This window comes from Pithys albifrons, chromosome 11, assembly GCF_047495875.1.
Source record: "Pithys albifrons albifrons isolate INPA30051 chromosome 11, PitAlb_v1, whole genome shotgun sequence".
NCBI lineage: Eukaryota > Metazoa > Chordata > Aves > Passeriformes > Thamnophilidae > Pithys > Pithys albifrons.
The window spans coordinates 5,116,356-5,138,867 of NC_092468.1; the positions used below are offsets into that span (position 1 = coordinate 5,116,356).

General features: G+C 45.8%; 1 protein-coding gene across 4 annotated transcripts in view; it reads left to right on the forward strand.

Moving 5' to 3' along the window:
• The first annotated feature begins 2,962 nt into the window (after positions 1-2,962).
• KLHL24 (kelch like family member 24) overlaps positions 2,963-22,512 on the forward strand; it is a 30,261-nt gene continuing 10,711 nt past the window's right edge. The window contains exons 1-3 of one of the 4 annotated variants that reach the window (XM_071567057.1): positions 10,649-10,776; positions 12,455-12,552; positions 16,814-17,801. In XM_071567057.1, the coding sequence (XP_071423158.1) occupies positions 16,882-17,801 (920 nt within the window). In that variant the 5' untranslated portion in view covers positions 10,649-10,776; positions 12,455-12,552; positions 16,814-16,881. Of the gene's footprint in view, positions 3,145-10,648; positions 10,777-12,454; positions 12,600-16,813; positions 17,802-22,512 lie in introns of those variants that run through there. The other 3 variants (XM_071567060.1, XM_071567059.1, XM_071567058.1) reach the window with 3 other exon arrangements.

Sequence of the window (22,512 nt, forward strand, 5' to 3'; positions counted from 1 at the left end):
AATTCTTCCTCTAAGTAAATTATACCTTTAATCTCCATAAGTGGACAGCAGGAACTAGGTCCATGCTAGAAGAAGTAGAAGTCTGTTGTCCTTGTTTGTATTTTGGTCTTTTATTCTTTGTGCACCTCCATGTACTGCTGCAGGTGTCCATCATGCAAGGTAAGAAACACAACCTCAGCAAGAAGCACTATAGTTCAGGCACTTGTTCCATGACTTGACAGAACCTGACCAACAAAAGTAACCTTTGAAATGAAGGAGAGCTGTTGTGCTTGGCAGAAGCTGGGAAATGGAGGGAACTGCCATTTATAGTGAGCTATGTGGCAGTCTGTGGTTGAGTGCTTGATGTTGATGGGACATTGGTTGAACTGAAATGAGTTCTTGAGCCTATTCATAGAATTTGCTAAGGGGCCCTGTGAAAAGCTGACAGGGTGACCCCAAACCATGGGAAATAAACCTAATCTCAGACTGGTGTCTAGAGCAATGCTGACTTCTGTTTATCATAATACTTGTGGATCTCAGATGGTTCTATGCACACATACCTAACTGATGAGTTCACACTCTGAGTGACACTCCAGAGCTGTCACCGAATTTTGCTCTGGTTTTTCAAATGTGTGAAGCTTAGAAATGCTGGTCCCAGAATCAATGTGGTCCTTGTCATCCTTGTAGTGGGCTTTTGCTGGTTTGCAACACAGATTTCCTACTTGGGTTATAAAGACTCTCAACCTCTTACTTGAGAAGACCATAAGATGAGAAGCCAGTGTGATGGTTTGTGTGCCCTGTACCCTCATCACTTCCTGAATATCCTCAGCAAGCTTTGTTTTCTTCTCTGCAAGACTGAGTCTATCAGTCCCAAAGCAAAGGAACCAAAAGCAAAATCAGGACCCAAAGGAAAATAAAAATGTTCAAATGAAGCCCATTCTAAACATGGTGAAGCGAAATGAGATTTTTTTTTTATGCAGATGATAATGGGGAGGGGAGCAGACCTCTCTACAAGAGGGAGCTGACATTCTGTGTGGTGCACACAGTAGCTCACAGGATCAGTAACTTCTTTTGTCCACTGTATGATATAGTTTCCACTCCTGGCTGATGTGGGGTCATTTTCTAGCTTGTCTAATTATCAAAAAAATAAGGATGTCATTAGCAGATATTGCTACTCTTGGAACATGAGTTTATCACTGGAACATCAGAATTCCTGTAATCAATTCTTGTGTCTCCTATTCTGACACAATGAAGGGCAGAATCAGTCAGCTCACTGACAGCTGACTGCTGAAAGCTCAGCCTTGCTGGGTCTGGGAGGAAAGAAGCAAGCTGGAAAGAAGCAGAAATCAACGTGTTTTCAATAAATAAATAATAACTTTCATTCCACGTGCAGTTTGACTCAACACACCCACACACACGTGCTCTCCAGTGTAAAGCCAGTACCTACATCTGTCTGATTTTCAGTTTATTTTTTTCTTTCACAGCTACTTTGTTTAGCTCGCACCTGACCTTGAAACCTGCAGCTTGACGGTGGGAAGAACAGTGAACGCCTGATGAACCTGAACGTTAGTTTAAAAGAAACTGATTATAGTTCTCAACTAGTTCCGCATCATTACAGCAGCTGAAGCTCCAGCAAGTTTTAAAATACTGTTAAAAATGGAACTTTTGCAGTTTTTCAGTGGGGTGTCTTAACTATCTCTTATGCAAGGAATCTAAACTTGCGTGAAACTGGTTTCACAGAGACATCATCACTAAATAGCTTTAAAGGCAATTGAACATTAGTTGTAGAATCATAGAATTACAGAATGGTTTGGGTTGAAAGGGATCTTGAAGACCATGTAGTTCAGACACCCCTGCCATGAGCAGGGACACCTTCCACTAGAATGAGATGGTGTGAGCCAGGGAATATGGGTAAGCCCTGCTTCACAGCTTCCAGCAACCTGCAGCCTGTGGAGGAATTGAGTTGGCAGATTGTTAGCTAAGAAGCTGAGCAGGTGGGAAAATATTAATCTGAGTGGAGACTCACTATGCTGTAGAAATGTACATCTTGCTAATTATTACCAGTAGCAAAAATCGTTATTGTCTTTTATGTAACTGAATTATGAATGACCCAAAGTTAGAAACAGTGTAGGTGAGTTGTTACGATCCACATGCAAATAAAGGCATCGTGTGAAGCACAGTATTTTTAAATATAAAAAGAGGAAGTGCTGAAAATGTTGTATTTCCTGTTGAGGAAGGGAATTATCTGAATGTGTTTTAATTGCCTGTGTGTCAAATTTGAAGGTGTTACACTATTAGGAGCCTGTGCCTTTGTTATTTTGTTTTTTAGCTGATCAGTCTCCTTGGCTTAACACAGCCATAACTCTCTGCCTCTGGACACAGCAGATTCCGAGCAGCAGTGGCCAGAAAAGCACATTGCAGCTTTCCAGACCCAGCTCTGCTCCTCCCTGTGATGTAGGCCAGGCAGAACACGTGCCAGGCTCTCCCAGGCAGTGAGGGCTCCGTCCTGCTGCCCAGGCTGGTCCCTCCTCAGCCTTCCAGCACTGTGTGGGCACCCACTGACCACCCTGGGGGCGGGCACCTGAGCATGGCGAAAAGCAGCAGGACTCAGGCACACTGTAGTGTCACCCCTCAGCGGGGAGCGAGGGGTCAGTGCTGGCCATGCCACACTGCTGGGAAGCTGTGGTTTTCCTCTGACAGGAGCGTGCAGGGAAGCTCCAGGAGCACAGGGCAAGATGTCCTTACAGGAGCCCTCGGGCTGCGGTTCCCTTGGAGTGTTGGCATACCCTGAGAGCCTCGAGCATTGCTGTGCCAGCCTTGGCGGCTGGGCAGGAGCGAGGAGCCCGGGGAGGTGCTGTGAGAGCTCCTCGGTAGCTGTCAGGTCTGGAGCTCTGCAATCCATCAGGGAAGCTGTCTGGAATGTAGGGCATTGGGACAGCTGCACCAGGCCAGGCACAGAGCTCGGGAACACTGCAAGGCTTGGAGTTTGGAAACCGTGACGGATCTTGTGCTGGCAGGGCCGGGAGGTGGAGCCCAGCTCGGAGGCTCAGTTAAGTGCTGCTCAGTCCCGGAGGGAGTCGAGGTCCAGCTGACTACGTGTGACATTTTGGAGATGTGACATTGGAAAAAGAGAGGACCAAAATCATCTTAGGCTGGAGAAAGCAGGTAACTTCTCAAAATATGAAACTTCAAATCATAGCATTTTAGCTTTAGAAATGCTGCTTTAATTTTTCTGCCAATGAGTATTGATTTAAGAAATATTTAATTTTCCCAGTAAAAAGAGAATGGAGAATTTTAATATTTCAGTGCTCTTTCCATAATACCTGCCCTGGGGAAAGACAGAAGTTCTTCAGAACTTTAGACACTTGTTAGTGCATTCTGAGTTAGGAAAAAAAAAGGGCTTTATTGTATTTAATTTTAGGGGAAAAATATGAATAATATAAATATAGCACATATCTAAAGAAATAAGACATGTATTTGCCTTGTATTGCTTCCTGCCTGTAGTAATGATCTGTTCCTCATTTCAGTCTCCTCCCTTTAAAAAATTGCAAAATATTGTTTCCTATACATAAAAATGTTAGTAAGTAAGGCCAAGAAAACCTATCATACCATGCATAATATTTTACATTTTCCATTTTTCTCAAGGTTCAGTACCATATTGATGTGTGCCAGAATTGTCTAGTAGCTGTCTGACATGATGAACCAATCTTTTTATTATCAGAAGCTCACTGACAAACCAATCTTAGTTTTACAATCATTTCTGTCTAATGATACTGCTTATGAATAGATGGGTAGGGAAGGCTTAGGATCAAAGAGGAAACCGCACATTTCACAATGCTTTCTTGGCAAAGCAACGTGTTGATTTAGCTGCTGCACTGGAATCTGCAAACCCTCATTACGTGTGTTTTTCCTGGGATTACTTTGGCTAACATTTTCTTTCCTGTCTTCGTGTGACAAATCTTTGTCCAGGGCTGGTGATCTGAAGTTGCTTTAGTCTGGCTGAGCATTCTAATAGAGCTGAGAGCTTCTTTTAGAGAAGCACACAACTCTTTTCCATAGGCGTATTTCAGGTTCAGAAACAGCCCCATTTTAGATCTCAGAGCAGGTGCCGAAAAGCTTGTTTACAAAGGAGCGGGTGACCGGGGTGTCGATCTGGGCTGGGATTTTGGATGCTGCTCCAAAGCAGCTGTATTGGCACAGCAGCTGTTCCACGTCCCTCCCCAGCTCTCCATGCCCAAGGCAGCCACCACTTTTAGACAAGCATTCAGAATGGGAATGCCAGGCTGGTGAATCCCACCAGCGGCTTCTGGATAGCAGGGGGCTTTTTACTGTGCTGCTCTGCTGGGTACAGGAAGCCTGGAATTTGAGGACAGACCTGTCAGTTGTCCTTCCGGCACCTATGATTCCTCCATCCTTTGAGAGCCAAGTCAGCTTGGAGAGAGATTGCTTTGCACCCCTGTGCCAGTAATGGAGCAGCAGCTGAGTGTGTGTCTCAGAGTGCAGGTGTTGAGCCATTCAGCAGCTCTGGTTGCAAGCACAGGAGGAAGAAATTGTGGAACTACTGGGAAACTAACTGTTCCTGGATCAACTTTATGTGATGAAGTTTCATTGATGACCAGCATGAGGGGGGAGCCAAAAACATAAGATGGCAAAAGTCATCTAGAGATTTGCCCAAGCATCACCCCAAGCAGCACAGACCAGAGTGAGAGCTTTGGCATGCAGCATGGCTGGTCCTGCAGCTGGAAACCTGTTGTCCCACTGTCACTCTTGGAGGTAGCAAGAGTATTAGTCCAAGCTAAGCGATTTCTAAACTTATTCCTCAGCCTATTGCCAGAGGGGCACCAGAAGCAGTTGGTGGCAGGGATCTGCAAGCATGGAGGTCATTGGTAGCTTTGCAAGTCTGAGATTCCCTACTCTGGGAGAGTGGAATGCACATGCCAATTCAAAATACTGTTTATTTGAAACCTGCCTGTTTTCTTCACTGTCATTCAAAGCTTTTCATGGTCACTTGAGCTGGAGAAAGCATTTATTTAACTTGTGAAATGCCTGAAGGACTCAAAGGGGAAGAGGTGCAATGCTCCTTGCTATTAAATGGTGCTGGCATTGGCAAATGGTTTGAGGAGAGAGCTATTAAGTGTGGCTGAAGGGCAGAGCTGGAGTTGTGCTGTGGGGTGCTCTGTGGCACCATGGCTTAAAGAGAAGGCCTGTGGCATAGAGATGTGTGAAAAAGTACTGTTGTGAGAGAATAGCTAATGCAGATGATTGTGGGGCTGTGGTTGGGCTTGAGGTTGCAGGGCTGGGTGGGAACATGGTGGTAACACCACATCAGCTCTGGGAACTGCTTTTGTAGGCACCTACTGCTGGGCTAGTGATTGTGTGTGTCTATCTGCCATTGTGCAGGAACAACTCCCTTCAAGTCATCACCTGTGTGACCAAGAGCTCAACCTACTTTTATTTCTTTGTTTCTTATTTCTCCCTGAAGAGAAGAACCAGACAAACACCAGCACAGCAGACTCTATCTCCCCAGTTAGGCATTGGTTTCATGGTGTCTCAATACTGTTAAGTGCTGTACAAAAAGAAATAGTTCAGTGTTTATGGCAGTAGTGATGCAATATTCATTCTTCTCAGCTCTGCAATTACACTCCCATAGTCATCTCCCAGTCTTGGAACATGGGAGATACTGGGTGGAAAAAATTAGACACATACTTTCTGCATAGGAGGACTGTTGGCATGGGCCTTGTTTTGAGGTGTTTACAACGGTGAATGGCTTTTGGGATGAGTGGGAAGAGAGGGGATTTGCAAGGGATGGGAACATGAGCTAGCCCAGCGAGGACCAGGATGTACAGGGGGATATGGAATACTGATGGCAGGGCTGAATATGTAAATATGCTACTGATGTTTTACCAGGTGGCTTTTGTGATCGGGGAAGCACTACACTGTAATCCCAGTGCCTCCCTGGCTGAGCAGGAATGAGCAATGAATGTGTAGGTGGGGGGACAGCACCATCGCCGGCACTGGGCGTGTGAACACTGCATTTGGCTGTAGAGGACATCCCATTTCATTCCCTTGGCAGGGTGCTCATCCTCCTACCTCAAAGCAGCAGACAGACATTCAGGGAAGCATTAATGGCCTGAGCAAAGCGGACATGCAGCATCAGAGTCCAGAGGAAAAGAGTCAGCCAGGAGGTAATGAAAATGGCAATGGTGAGTGGGAGGTGTCTGGAGAGAGGGAGTGCTGGTTTGCCAGGGCCCTTCCTATCCAAGTGCCAGTGCAGCAATCCGTGTTGCAGGGGACATTTCCTGGTGCAGGTGCCATTTCAAACAGGTGATGGGAAGAGGAGAGGCTGAAAGGGACTGGTCCTGGAAAAGTGCCTTCCAGGCTAAATGAATGTACCTGCTGATTATCCCAGCAGACAGCTCAAGTCAACGTGACCCACAGGACTTTTCGTAGGATGATGGTGAAAGAGTTTAGAGTCACAAGAAGGATTTTAGCAAATTTCAGTGTGTCCTCTGTATTACTTTAAGAAGTCTTTCATCATAAAATTATAGAATGGTTTGGGTTCGAAGGGATCTTAAAGATCATCTTGTTCTAACCCCCCTGCCATAGGCAGGGACACCGTCTACTAGACCAGGTTCAGAGTCCCATCCAACCTGACGTTAAACACTGCCAGCAATAGGGTATCCATCCACAGCTTCTCTGGGCAACCTGTGGTAGTACCTCAGCACTGTCTCTTCTCCAGGCTGAACAGCCCCAGTTTTCTCAGTCTTCATAGGGGAGGTGCTCTACTCTCCTTACCAGCTCTGTGGCCTCCTCTGGACTTGCTCCAGCATTTCCAAGTCCCTCTTATATTGAGGGCACCAGAACTGTACATGGTTCTACAGATGAGGACTCATGAGAGCAGAGTAGAGGGGAAGAACCACACCTTTATGACATAAAGAGACTTTGCTGTACTTTCAGCCTCATTTAATCCAGCCTCTTCTTTTAAATGCTATTCCCATATATGTCTTACTTTTCACTTACTGCAGCTTAGTGCTTTTTCCTGGCATACTCAAAAAGCAAATTCTGCAATAGTTACTGAACTCACTCTTCTACTTCTCCTCACAAATTTCTATTAATGTCACTTTTTTTTTTTGCTCAGTAATGACTATTTGTACTCCTGCTGAATATGAATGTCTTCTGTTATTATATTTTTTGCCTACGTGCATCAGCCTCTGCAGTTATGTCACTCAACAACACCTCTTTCTTTTTGAAGCTTTCTGTCCACTAAAACTTATTACAGAAAGGTCAGAATCTATTATCCCTCCTTGTGCTGAAGGATTTATTTCATCTCTGCTCCATTTGTCGCACAGCTCTTCATAACATTCCGTATTCGTTGTCAGTCTGCACTCATCTGTGCCAACTCAAATGGCCAAAATCTCTCTTTTATCTGGTGAGACCATCCCTGTGCTGCATTCAGGGTGTTTAATGTTATTCACAGTTTAATGTTGCTCTCTTCCCTCTGAGCAGTGATCAGGGAAAGGGACATGGTGCTTGGGCTGGTCTCTCCATACTCTTCTTCAGCTTCCTGCTCACGGTTGTTGCTGCTCACTTTCATCTCTTCCCTTGTTCAGCTCCGAGCCCTTCCCCAGACAGGTTAGCATAGGTGTGCATGAGCAATAATCATGGATTTTCTTTGGTTTTGTTTTCTCTGAGTACGAACTACTTGAAAACGTCCTAGGTTTTCCTTGATTTTAGAAAAATCTGGTAAGGAGACACCACGCTCCCCACAGCAGAGGAAAGTTCTCTGGAGCATACTGGCCTGCAATTCCCAAAATAGTTAATACCTTTATCTGGAGGAATGCACAGACCTGTTTAGGTTGCCCACTGCATCTTTGAAGTGTGTCTGGAAAGTGCCCAGAGGTGGTGGTATTCAAATCCAACACCACCAGAAAAACACATGAACAGTGTAGGATGCCTGCCAAAACCTTCACACAAGCTTCTAATTTTAGGTTTTAACCTTTCCAGTGCCCTGAAGAAGCCTTCAAAATCTCCAAAATCACTGACCTCTTTGGAAAACATTGGCTAAATGCTTTACAAGTACTTTACGTTGTTAAAAAAAAGTATTAACGAAGCTTTATAGGAATGAGTAATCTTTAATAATCGGTTTCAGCTTCTCAGGCAGCAACTGCTTATTTTGAGAGAAATGCTTGGCGCAGCTTGAGAAAGAACAGCCAATGCCCCTGCTAGCAGAGGAATGAAGAGCAATAGGATGTAGTGGCAACTCAAGTATCCTTAATTTCAGACATCCTCGGTGACGTTGGCTTTCAGAACTGGAAGTGCCTGGATGTGACCACATGCATACATGAGCACATTATGAAACGATTGATTGCTCAAGGAGCATTTTTAATTAGTATTTTCTTTTTAAATATCCCATTTACCCTCTTCACACAAGGTATTTTTGCCACGTGCAGTTTTTATTGGAGTAAACATTGTCTCTTCAGATAGCTCCTTCAAGCCAGTTCAGACGTATCTTGATCCAGTTTTGATTTTTCCTTCCTCTGACTCATACCTTTAATCCTGCTTATGTTTTGTCAAGTGAACTCTACATGCTCATATTGACCCAAAGAGTTACAGACTCAAAGGACTGGGGCAGATGAGAGGATATACCAGATAAGAGATCTATTTTAAGCAAAACATTTTCCTGAGGTCATATGCTTCTTAGATTTAATGTCTTTCTAACAAGTAAGACTTCAGGTTATTAACCTTTTCTATATTCAGTGGGTGAAATAAGTTATTGCAACACATGTATACTCTACAAGGTGAATTTGCTGTTGATTTTCTCTTTGCTGTTTATGTAGTTTGGGGTCCTTATTGCTTTCCAACCAGAGAATAAGGAATGGACCAAATGCTCTCACTTCTAGTGCAGTCTGTTAAGCAGCTCTGAGTTTTAGCTTGGCAGGAAAATGGTGGAAGGTTTCAACTGTTTCAGATCTTTATGCAAACAATTCACCTACCAAAATCAATGGACATTTCCAGTCTATTTTTAGAATTTAGCTTTTTAATTAATAATTCTGTTTTGCAAAATTGCAATTGAACTGACCTCGGGGGAAAGCTGAGCTCATTTAGCCTATGAAAATTTGAGCCTAGTTGGCTCCAGAGGGGGTCAGTCCTGGAGTCCTGAGCACACACTGCTCTTCTTACAGTTTCAGAGCACTGTCAGCTGCTGCCCGGAGCACAAGGCTGGGTACACTTCCCAGGAAGGGCCCAAGGAGGAATATCCTGGGATCAAAAGATTGAGGAGGTTCCCCAAAGGTAAAGATATATTATGGGGATTGATACCCAACATTAAGGAGAGCAAAGTAGGTGGGAGCTGATAGAAGAACTTGTATTTCTCCCTTTCCCTCAGCAGTAAGGGGCTGGATGGGGAGGTCATCCTTCTAGGAAGGAGAGCACAGCCAGTTACCTGCCTACATCAGCTCCACGGCGTTGTGTAAGGCCTCATTAGTAAGAGGTAATGAACTTAATTTAAGCATGCATGTCTCTGCCCTTGCCTTCCTACTCTGCATTATGGGCTTGCAAGTTTGCTTATGCTAAAGGGCAGAGCAAAAATAAATTTCCATACTCCCAGGCATGTTCCATTGCCTGTATTGGAGCATGGGCTGGTGTCCAAATAGTTTGGATATGAAGTGAATTTGGGCTCCAGGACAGGCTCAGACCTGCTCCTGAAATTGCAGGGCGATGACACCAGGGTCCTGCTTTTATATTTGCAGTTGAGTGGCTGCCACCACTGCGACCCCCAGCTGTGAGAGCCGAGTTTAAAGCTGACCTTGGCTTTCTGCGGTCGGCAGGGACAGGGACACTCCGCTGTTACTGTTGGAGCGCAACTGGAAATTTGGAATTAGGTGAAGCTCTAGCTCAGGTAGACTAAGATTCAATTTTGGTTCTGATTTTTTCATGGAGTAATATTGATTTTGGTCATGTAGTCTGAAGAACTACCCCAAGACCCGGCGTTGTTTTTAGTCTGGGAGATGACTCTTGTTGGGGGACTTCAGTAGGGCTCCCCGGGGCTGGCACAAGGGGACCATCACCGTGGAAGGTGCCAACCCAATGCACCACTTGTTTCGATCCACTTAAAGCTTCTGCCCAGGAGTTCACGGGGCCGGTAGGGTCGGGCATACCTGGGGGGCGTGTGTTCCCCCCGGCCCCGGCACATCGCGGGGTGTGATGCCCCCGACATCCCGGGGGATGGGCTGCCCCCGGTCCCGACACGCCGGGGGATGGGCTGCCCCCGGTCCCGACACCCCGGGGGATGGGCTGCCCCCGGTCCCGGCACCCCGGGGGATGGGCTGCCCCCGGCCCCGGTTCATCGCGGGGTGTGCTGCCCCCGGCATCCCGGGCGACGGGCCGTCCCCGGTCCCGACATCCGGGGGATGGGTTGCCCCCGGCCCCGGCACCCCGGGGGATAGGCTGCCCCTGTTCCCGGCAAAGGGAAGGTGATGGCAAGATCTCGCTGCGACAGAAGCTGCTGCTGCCACCGGGGCTCTCCCGTCGCCGCCGTTTGTGCCCGGCTCCCCCCGGGCCGCCGAGCCCCGTTTCTCGGCAGCGGGGGGGGTGGCACTACAGCTCCCAGCGCCGCGCGGGGCGGTGACATCACGTGCGGTGGCTCGGAGGTCACATGCCCCGCCGGCCCCTTTGTTTTGAGCGGCGCTGGCAGCGCGACCGGCGGTGGAGAGGCCGAGCTCTGCACCGCTCAGGATCGCTCCGCTCCGCTCCCACCGACCCGGCCCGACCCCAGCCCGGCGGGACGCGCTCCCGGCTGTGAGTGCGGGGCTCGGGGGGCGGCGCTGCCCTGCGGCGGGACGGGGCCCCCCTCTGGGGAGGGCGCGGGGGCTGCCGCGGGCCGGCCGGGGCGCGGGGCCGGCGGCACCGTTAGTCGGGGCGGCGGGGGCAGCGCATCCGCGGCTCTGCGGGCAGCGCTGTTGGCAGCGCCGGGATCCGCGGCTGTGTGCGTGTCCTGTGCATGGGGTGGTGCTGTGCTGGTGTTGCCCCCGCGGGCGCGGCAGTGGCGGCCCCGGGCGGGGGTCGCGGGTCCGGCGGGGGTCGCCGCTGCGGCCGCGGCGTTTCGTAACGCGGAGCTCCCCCGAGCCCCTCGCGGGCTCCGATTGGCCGGGCGGGGGCGGGGGCGGGGCCGCGGGCGGGGGGGCCGCGCTCCGGGCCCGGGGTGAAGGTGAGCTGGAGGGCGGGCCGGGAGGAGCCATTTTGTGCCGCCGCCTCCGGCCCCGCGGGGCTTGGGTTGGGGCGCGTTGTTCCCAAGGGGCCGAGCCGTGCTCGCGGCAGCTCCCCCGGGTTGCGGGCCCGCCCTGCAGCGCTCTCGGCTCGGGTGCCGGTGGGCAGAGCTGTTCCCGGGCCGCGCTCCATCCCGGCGGACCCTGCCCGGGGCCGGCTGTGCAGGCGGCTGTCTGAGCCCGCTGTCGGGATGGGCCGGGGCTCGGTTCCTGGTTTAGGTTGTTTTGACAAAATCGGTGGAGGACTGTGACTTTTTGTTTGTTTCCCATACATGAGCAACACTAAGCAGTGTACTTTTCCCCCCCGTCCTTCTGTGCCTTCGCCAGTGGTGTGTGCCCTTCTCAGGGGCTGTTGCACTTACGCAGATCTTCGCTTACCTGAAGATTTCTGCACAGTTCAGAGGTGTTCCTTTTCGCCTCTTGTTTTGGTTTTGTTTTACTCAATAATCGTGACTCTCACGTCCAGATCAGTTCCTGTTTTTTTGCTGAGTGACGTTTGAGGGCATTCAGGGGTTGTTTTTGTGTGTCATTAGCTTGGATAACTACTGAATTCTGGCATTCTTTCTCTTTTTAAATCGTGTCTTTGAATAAAAACCTTCTATGGTGCAATTAACTCCTTATCGTGTCAATCAGCTCCATCACTGAATTCTTGTTTACTAGTTACTCCATGTTCTCATAAATTTCATCTTAGGCATTCAAATCCTCAATTTTTCTTGTAGAACAAGAATAATTTTGGTTTTTACAAAAGTGCTTTTAAACCAGCAACTTCCTGGTTCTTCTTGTATATCAAAGACAAAAGGGAAATAAACGTGTTTGTTTTTTGCTCGAGGGAAAGGTTACCCTTTTTTTTTCTTCTCTCTTCCTTTAAAAACAAAAAGACCACGTGTTGTGGTTTAGCCAGTGAGCTGCAGTTCATACTCTGGGAGTTTGTTTTCTCTGCCTTGTTACCACCAGCCAACTGAGATGGAGCAGATCGTGTTACCTGAAAACACAGAATAACTAGAAGTGGCCAGCCCTGAGTTGCAGTTCCTGTGCCTGGGAATGAAAACATCGTTTCTGTTGGTTGTGTTACCTCGGGGGAGCTGTTGCTGACTTGCCCTGGGGAGCAGCAGACACTGTGCCCACCCTGAGCGAGCCACAGGGCTGTGCTGACACTCCTGCCCTCCCCGGGCAGCTGCCTGTTCCCAGCACCTCCTTTTCTCACTTCACAGGCGATCCAGGAGATACCCCACGCCAGGAGAGAGCGGCGAGCACGGGCTGGGCAACAAACACCTCCTCCGGCAGCAGCACAACCCCGGCCCAGCCTCAGGTACTCCCGAAACTGCACCCCGAGGGGGAGCTTTGAAGGCAGAGCTGGTGAGGAGGTGTTACCAAAGGGCCTCGCCCCGATCCTTCTGTTCCGGGCCCCTCAGTTCAGGAAAGATATTGAAGTACTGGAGCGGGTCTAGAGAAGAGCAACAAGGCTGGTGGAGGGACTGGAGCACAAGCCCTATGGGGAGAGGCTGAGGGAGCTGGGGGTGTTTAGCCTGGAGAAGAGGAGGCTCAGAGGTGACCTCAGCACTGTCTAGAACTACCTGAAGGGAAGTTCTAGCCAGGTGGGGGTTGGTCTCTTCTCCCAGGCACTCAGCAATAGGACAAGGGGGCACGATGGGCTCAAGCTCTGCCAGGGGAAATTGAAGTTGGAGATGAGAAAAAACTTGTTTGCAGAGAGAGTGCTCAGGCATTGGAATGGGCTGCCCAGTGAGGGGGTGGATTCCCCATCCCTGGAGGTTTTTAAACTGAGCTTGGCCGTGGCACTGAGTGCCATGATCTGGTAAAGGGACTGGAGTTGGACCAAGGGTTGGACTTGATGATCTTGGAGGTCTTTTCCAACCCAGTCGATTCTATGATTCTGTGTCTTTGCTCTGCTGTTTGCTGTCAGTTCTGTTCTGCTTGGCGGGCCAGAGGAGCTCTGTGGCACACAGGTCACACAGAACCAGCTGCCAGCTCTTGGCAGAGCTGGGGGTGAGGATTGGGGGTGAACTGCATGAGGATGTTGCAGTGGAGGAGGGAGGAGTTCAGTGCAACATAAAAGTAATTTGCATAGAAAGATTTATTGCTGGAGAGTGTCAGGGCAAACATGTTATATATCTAATTTACCTGCTTTTAAATTGGGCTCTTAGGCTATTTCAGACGAACACCTTGTGTAGACAAGCCTAAAGACAGTATAGGTGAAGGAATAGAGGAACTTGAAATTTGGGTGAAGCCAGCGCAGTTCAGAGACGTGTGTGTGCAGGTAACGACCGTGTCAGAGCCATGGCTGTGTTTGTAAAGCATTTCTAAAACATGTTGATTGGAAGTGTGAATTGTTTTTCCTTTCCGCTTTGTCGAATGGGCAAACTCTAATTTGCTTAAAGTCTATCCTTGCTGACCCTTGTTGAGACAAGCCATCTAGTGCTTTTTGCGATTAGATTAGATTATTAGATCTAATATTAGATTATTAGATCTTTTTGATCTAATAATTCCCAATACTTGCTGTCGGGAAAAATGCATGTTTCTTTTGTTTTGTTTAAACTTGCTGAAGAGATTTGAGTGTTAAATTCACTAAATGACTTGTGCTTTATATTGCAGAGTCTGTAGGCCAGTAAGGTGTGTAAGTACCTCTGCACAAAGGGAAGGTGGAGGCAGGGATATCTCCCCTTGTTTCCCCCCTTGCTAAGCCCCAGGAACAGGTTCCCCTCTGCCTTTCCCACTTTGGGGCAGGCAGCTGGAAGGTGTCATTTGAAACCTGCCAGAGCAAGATTTGCAGGAAGGCGACACATATGTGTGATAGAGCTGAACATGTGACGTGTTACTGATAGGCCTGTGAAATTGCTTTGGTGAAGCAAACCTGCAGAAGTGATTAACTGGACAGAATTCAAGGACAGTACATTCAAAGGCAGTAAGTTCTGCAATGGAGTGGATTTCTTTTTCCTTTCTAGTATGTTATTTGTGAATTTACAGTATTTATCCCCTTGATTTGTTTATAAAACGTGGATTTTCTTTTTATTCCCCCATTTCTTTAAACCATTAGGACATTAAGAAAAATAAATCATTTGCTGACCACTAATTCTATGTTCCAAGCATAAAGACATTGCTTCCTTCAGTGTGCAGTTGTAACCCAGAGCTCTTGTTTCCATTTATTACTGATTGCATAATACAGTGCCGTCTTAGGGCTTAACTTCTCACATAATGAGAAAGATTTAATCTTGAAATTTTGTTACTTAATTGCTGTGTTTTCCCCCTTTCATGCAGTGTGTCAGGGTGTTGTTTCTGATTTCAGGTAACTTTGGTAAAGCTCTGTTTTGTGAAATTCTTCTGATTTAAATCTGTGACGTTGGAATCAAGCCTGTAGGGTTTTGTATTTATGTTTTCATTGTTACAATTCTCTTTTCTGCTGCCATTCCATTATTTCTGCCCATTTTTTCATGCTAGTAGTGTGCAGTTGGCTGCAGATGAAATTCAGTGTAAGGGATAGGGGTGTTTGCAACATTGCTGTGAGGTGCTGCTGGTGTGGGTTGGATTTGTTTTGTATCCGGCTGCGTCACTAAGGGGTAAAGTCATTGTGCAATACCCTGGATGGAATATCATCTACACCTCAGACTGTCCATTTATGCCTCGTTAAGGCCTCTCTGAAGCAATCAGTTATCAGATAGACTTGTTGCAACAGTGTTTTTCAGGCATCAGAGTGACAGCTGGTCCTATTTTAAGTCAAATTAAAATTTTGTGGGGTAAATTAGCCATACCAAGAACCTACCTTGTAAATTTGTGTAAAAAATTTTATAGGGAAAATGATAGTTTTAGAGCCTGTTTTCTCAATGAGTAAAGACACAGCACACATTCTTTCCTTGCTCTTTGTTCTGATGGTGCCTTTTAAAGGTGCTGTGTAAAAAGGCTGTTTAAAAAAAGCACGTTCATTGTGTTCTATATTAGGTGATGACGTGGCCAGTCTGGGACTGGGTAATTGCAGCTCCAAGGATGCGAGCACATCAGGAAATGAAATTGCTGTGAGGAGTTGACGTTTCCTGGCTGTGTATTCAAGGAAACTGAATATAACCTTCATGAGACTTAAAAAAAATCCCTTTATAAAACTTCAAAATAATTCCATGTGTGTCCTTGCAGACATACAAATAAATACCACAAGCATTTGGGATTGTACCAATGTCAAGTCCAAGAGGGTGTTTTGCCCAGCCTCTTGCTGTCTCATGATTTGGTGGACATTCATCCAGTTAATTTTTAAGGTCAGAAGAGGCAAAAAGCCCTTTTGCTGCCAGCTTGGTTGATCTCACTACCTCTAACGTGCACTGTCTGCAAAGTCAGCTGCATATTCTTCACCTAGAAACTTTAATATTGGCATATGCTAACATTTGAGTGTTTGATTTTTGCAACTTCAGTGCTCTGATGGTGTGAGTGTGTGTTTGCACACTGAATGTTTACACTTGTACTTGAAACTGGAAGGTGTTCAAGCAAAATGTTTTGCTAATCATTTTTTGCCAGTAGTCCTGAGGTAACAGAAAATATCCCTCTCCTCAGCAAATTGCCCTTGGTTCTTATTTCCAGTAGTTTTACCTGTAGTTCATTCTGTGTTGTGTTCTAGCAGTTCACATTCATTTGTAATTGACTCGTAGACTATCAGTGAACTAATTTTGAGATGTTAGGAATGAAGAGGTAAAAACTTATAGTGAAAGTTATTTGTTGAGATTGCAGAATGTTATTAAACACCTGTATTATAAGACTCCATTATGGTAGACTTAATAATGAAGAGGGAGTGATTTCTCAACTGCATTTTTATTTTTAGAATTTCAGTCTTCCCCCCACCTCCTTCTGACTAGTGCTGTTATAGTAGTACTTGGAGGCTCCAGTTGAAGTGAGGATTACGCTGAAAAAAGTGAGAAGTCCAAGCTCTGGATTTTTATCCAGGAAATCTTTGGCTTCTGCCAATCAGGTGATTTACTGGAGCTGAAATCTTGAGCTTTTTATCTTGTACACTGTGCAATGCCGGTGGTGCTGGGACATGCAGAACTTGGCATCTGGGACACCTGTTTTCTGGGTGTATTTTGTTTTTGAAGTGTGGCAGATAGTGCTGCACTGCCCTGTGCAGGGTGTGTGGTACTTTGCCCTGTAACACCCTGTCACCTCCAAGAAAGGTCAACAATTACTCCAGTTCTTAGAGTGACCAGACAAGTTCTGGCCAGGTGGGGGTTGGTCTCTTCTCCCAGGCACTCAGCAATAGGACAAGGGGGCACGGGCTCAAGCTCTGCCAGGGGAAATTGAAGGTGGATATCAGAAAAAAACTCTTTCCAGAGAGAGTAATCAGGCATTGGTCTGGGCTGCCCAGAGAGGGAGTGGATTCCCCATCCCTGGAGGTTTTTAAACTGAGATTGGATGTGGCATTGAGTGCCATGATCTGGTAAAGGGACTGGAGTTGGACTTGATGATCTTGAAGGTCTTTTTGAACCTAATCGATTCTATGATTCTAAGTATCTTGTCTAATTCTTTTGGTGAAGCTGAGACTGTGCCAGACTGAATATTGAAGTGTTTTAATTTTTCAGACTGTAGCACCGAGAAGGAGAAACTCTGCAAATTTTTCTCAATGACTCAATAGCCAACTGATGTAACAATGGTACTAATATTGGGACGCAGACTGAATAGAGAGGATAGCGGGATACGAGACTCCCCTGCAACCAAGCGGAAGGTTTTTGAAATGGACCCAAAATCCTTGTCAGGCCCTGAGTTTTTCGACTTCTCCTCGGGCTCCTCCCACGCAGAAAGCATCCTGCAGATCTTCAATGAGTTCCGAGACAGCCGGCTGTTCACTGACGTGATTATCTGCGTGGAGGGCCGGGAGTTCCCGTGTCACCGCGCCGTGCTCTCGGCCTGCAGCAGCTACTTCAGAGCCATGTTCTGCAACGACCACAGGGAGAGCAGGGAGATGCTGGTGGAGATCAACGGCATCTTCGCCGAAGCCATGGATTGCTTTTTGCAGTACGTGTACACGGGCAAGGTGAAAATCACCACGGAGAACGTGCAGTATCTCTTTGAAACATCGAGTCTCTTTCAGATCAGTGTTTTGCGTGATGCCTGCGCCAAGTTCCTGGAAGAGCAGCTGGATCCTTGCAACTGCCTGGGAATCCAGCGTTTCGCAGACACGCACTCGCTCAAGACACTGTTCACCAAGTGCAGGAATTTTGCGCTGCAGACATTTGAGGATGTGTCCCAGCACGAAGAATTCCTGGAGCTGGGGAAGGATGAGCTCATTGATTACATTTGCAGCGACGAGCTGGTGATCAGCAAGGAGGAGATGGTGTTCGAGGCCGTGATGCGCTGGGTGTACCGCGCCGTGGAGCTGCGCAGGCCGGTGCTCCACGAACTGCTCACACACGTCAGGCTCCCGCTCCTGCACCCCAACTACTTCGTGCAGACTGTGGAAGTGGACCAGCTGATCCAGAATTCCCCAGAGTGCTATCAGCTGCTGCACGAAGCCCGGAGATACCATATCCTTGGAAACGAGATGATGTCTCCCAGAACTAGGCCACGCAGGTGAGGAAAGGTTTTCTTTTCCTTTTTTCTGTAGGAGAAGGACATTGTTCATTGTGCAGATGTTTGATACACACATGTCCAGAGGAAAATCTCTTGCAGATTGTTTTACTTTGCATTCTGGAGCTGCTACAGTTACTCTTCTGTACCTCCCCACTACCCACGAAGCTGTCAGGTGTCATGAGAATGTGACTTGAGTCTTTTTGCACAGATCACTGTAGTGCTATGAAATAGATGACTGTTCAGGTAAGTGAAGTTATTCTACATGCAAGGTAATATAAATAGTTTTTTAAGTTTAATGTTTGCTAGGGGAGATTTTAAGGTATTTGATACAGTAGCAGTGTCTTGAAGAGAACTTAATGTGCTGTGGCAAGGAAACCATAGCATTTCTCAGCCTTTCTTTCTGTAACAAAGTCATGTAAGTGTCCAGCACACCACAGAGGATGTGGATGGGGATATTATGTGTTCAGAGCATTTCCTTGCTGCATCAGAAATACTTCACAGATGGAGTAGCACGTATATTCATAATAGGCAGCAGAACAACAGGTTCTTAGCTGTAAAGAAACCAAATACTGTATTTTTAAAGAATTATGAAACAGCTCCTGAAGTATTTCATGCTTATTCTATGACATTTTAATAATTCTGAATTCCTGCCACTTAATAATGTGTTATAGAAATAGGTGACTGAGACTGCAAGAAGAAATGAGGAAGAATCCATTAGTGGCATTTATGAGCAATGATGGTTATGAATGGTTCTTTTTTTTCTGAAAAATATTTTCCCAGCCTCATGTCAACGATACTGCCAAGATAGTTTATTGTTAACTCCAGCTGATTTAAGCTGTGTTTACAAAATCATGTTGCATTAAGGTGATACAATTATCTGGTCTAGACAAACAGATTGTGTTAGGAGTTACTCCTCTTTGTTTACTCTTACTCATATGTGGTTACTGTACGGTGACTGTGCAGGGAACCTCTATTTTTCTGGCAGGTGTTAAAGGCTTCCTTCAGGGGAAGAAAAAATACTTGGCAATGTTTGTTTGCTCCATTAGTGGCTTTCCAGTCTTCAATCCTGCCATGAGAGAAGAAACTCTTGAACTCCTTGCAGCCCAGCTGCCAGATTTTCTAAGCTGTACAGGGCCATGGTGGAGATTCTTTGGAACTGTTTGGATCATGGCAGTTTGGAAACAAGTGTAGTGGTTGTTTCTGAGGCTGGGACCGAGGGGAGGGATCATGGGAATTCAGACAGTTGGAGGGAGACTGTGTGCTCTAGTATTTGGTGTGATGTTTATTCTGTCTGTTACTCAATTGCCTAAAGAAGGCAAATACACTCAGACCCAGCAGTTCTGTCAGTGCACGGTGTGTACGTGCTTGAGAATCTGAGCAGCCCCAGAGTGGTGTTCCAGTTTGCAAATGAAGTACCTTGCCTAATACAGGTGATTTCTGAAGTGTGAGGGGGTTTGTTGGTTTAATGCTGAGCTTATTAAACTGCACTGGGAATTTGAGTAGGAAGGAACAAGAGAAGTATTTTACAAAGAGGAAAACTGGCTGGCCTCCCAGCAGGAATTTTTTCCCCTTTTCTATATTACATTCATGGAATAGTTCTTTGTCATTTGTTTCTGTTGCCTCTTTGTTTCTGTTGCCTATAGCAAAAAGAGATATTTTAAAACAGTTGCCAGGTCCCCCTTTCCCCTTGTTTTCACCACACCTTTTCTGGACATTTTGAGAGGGATTTGGAGAGAAGAGGACACTGGAGAGCTGTTTTCCTTGTTTCTTGCTTTCCTCCAGTTTCTTTTCTATATGAACTGTTTCTGAGAGGAGACAGGCTGCAGGACAAGAAATTCCCATGCCAGTGTTTTTGTTGAAACTTCTGGAAATAAATAGTGATTGCTTGAATGCACTTAAGTGTGAAGTGGGTTCTACTTTTTTTGAAGCCAGTGAGGAGTTACCTGAAGTAAATAAAAGTTTAAAATGTGGCATAACAATTGCTCTTTGCTGCTGGGGCATCATTGACAAATGCAGGTCTTTCTGAAAGAGCTTTCCTGTTATGGACTAGTGACATCTTGAGGCTGTCCCTTCTGCTCCGTTGGAGTCTCTCCTGTCCTTTCTGGTTGTGTTGCAGAGCAGATCTCCAAGCTGAGACCAGGCAATGAGCAGTAACACAAAACAACACTGGATCTTCCTGCAGTGTGATCTGAGTTATTCTCAGATTTTTCATCTACCTGTGAGTTTTTCAGTCAAAGTTTCTGTTAGGCTGTCTAGTTACCATACCATGAGTGTTCTCTTTAATTAGAAACTACTACATTTATACATTTAACACCACCTTTTTGGTTGTCTTTAGAGACCTTTAATGTAATCCCTTTTTTTTTCCCCTCACAGAAGTGGATTTCCATTTCCCTATGCATTTTCTCTGCTATATCATTTACTGTACCAAAGTGATTCTGCAGTGGGGAAGAAAAAAAAGTAGTGATTTCCCAGAATTCCTGTGATTTGTTTTCCAAACTTCACCTGGTTTGGAGTGTAATCTGTTTGACCTGTGAGAGTTCTGTCCAGCTCGTGCTGTACTGGGTGGTGTTCTCTCCTTGTGCAACCCATGTCCCCCAGGAAACCTGCTCTTGGGAATGCACAGAATGATGTGGCACTGCTGGTCCTGTTCCATCCTCCCCTTTTCTATTTTATGCACCTCTTCCTGGTGGGACAGTGTCTCCTGCAATCTCTAGTGCCTGTTTTAGCACCTCTGTTATTTTGCTCACACTGTTTCTTCTGAGGGTGACAAGAAGGTTACAGGTTTTTCTCTCCTCCATTCATATATATTCTTGGTTCTTTTCTGGAATTAGCATTACCTGTATTTTCTTTTTGTGAACTTCCACCCCAGTATTACTTACTTTTTCTTGTTAAAGTAATGTGCCCTCTGTCATTTGCAAAACAAATCTTAGGAACTAGCCGTAAAACCTCTACAGTGCAAGACTCCTTCAAGAAAATGTAATAGAGAAAATATTTAAGAAAGAATATGGTTCTAGAGGTTCTAAAATGTTGGGAAAATTTTTGTTTTCTGTAGATGTGTAATACTATGTTAAATGAATATTTTCTTCAAGGAGAAAAATTTCATAGCAATTCATAAAGAGCTCTCTCTGAGCAAAGATCTTTGGTTCATTTATTTTTAAAATAAAGTAAGCTTTTCAGTATGTGAGTGGAGACCTTGATTCTAACCTAGAAACTGATCAACAGGCAAACCTCTTTGTACCCCCAGTGAGCTGGTGTATCTGGGCTGGTTTCTACAGCAAATTATGAGATGAGAGTCTTGCTTTTATGGAAGTTCCTTTCCTCAGCAATGCTTTGCTGGCACAGGAACTTCCCCTTTCTTATCCTGTGAGAGATTCTTTTCAGAGTTATTCCTCAAAAAAGCAAAACCCAGTGACAGTAAATACATAGAACCCAGGAACGAGCCTGACTCCAAAGCTGAGCAGCCAATGAGAGTTTCTTCTGACTGGCTCAGCTGCGTAAGGGCCATTCCTCAGACACATCTCCTTTGTGTCATCATGTAGGATTGTGTCATTCAGCATTGCCTTTGCCTATTGACAATATTTTGAGTAGAAACATATATGGTATATTTAAATTACAGTGTGAGGTGACAAGGAGATAAATGGACTAACTAGTTTTGCTCCTGGTGTTTCAAAACAGGGAAAACGTCATCAGAATTTATAGGTGTACGTGTGCAGAAGTTCATATTACAAACTTTAGGGACAAGTCGTGCAATTTTTACCTCAAATGCAGTCATAAGTCTTTATTTTTGAGAGAAGGCTGCAGTACTCAGCAATGGTGTGAATGTCTATTCTGTGAGATGTCTGTTCATATTGGGATCATCACGCAAAGCACAACATAACAAAAAGGCTTATCAAAAATCAATCTTGCCTAATTGCTCCATTGACAGCAGTCCTTGAAGTCAGTATGTCAGTGCAAAATGCTTTATTCTAAAAGTGCCCTGAAAAGAAAGGAGTTTGACAAATGCTGACAAGAAATTACAAATTTGATAGGAGGGATAAAAGGTGGTCACGGTTTGATTTGCACATCAAAGATGGTTGGTTGATTCTCTGTGTTCAAAAGCTGGTTAATAAATAAGTTTTTTTACTGCTGGGAATATAGAATATGTATTATGCAAAAGCAAAATGAGTGTGTGGAATAGAATTTAAAAGCCTATATATGTACATTGCAGACTGTCTAGTCCTTAACTGTTTTCACACTGAGTTTTAATTTTTTGTTTAGGTTTGAAGTTTTATTTCAGCATTCATTAATGTTTCCTTCTATCCCTATTCCTGTTGTTTGCTTTATTGTGCATTGGCTCTAAGGCCTCTTTCTTTTCCCTTATTTTGGTGAGTGTATTCCTCAGCTTTTAAACTTTTTGGATATTTAAGCAATGTAAAGTACTATTCATTTTGTAAAAATCAGGGGGGACGTGAGGACAGGTGTCATTGTGAAACAGGCCTTGCTTGAACTTGGTTTCTGATCTTTTTATGTGCACAAAGTGAAAATACTATTAGAGTAAAGGCTTTCTGTGTTACTTACTGATTTGATTTTTACATAGAGCATTGTGCAGTGGAGCTCCACCCCTTACACAGGACATCTGTCAGTGTGGAACCTGCTGTGTAACGAGACAGCTGGAAACAGTGAAACCTCTGTTGGCTGAATGACTTTTTTTCCCCCTTTATTGTAAAAGTTA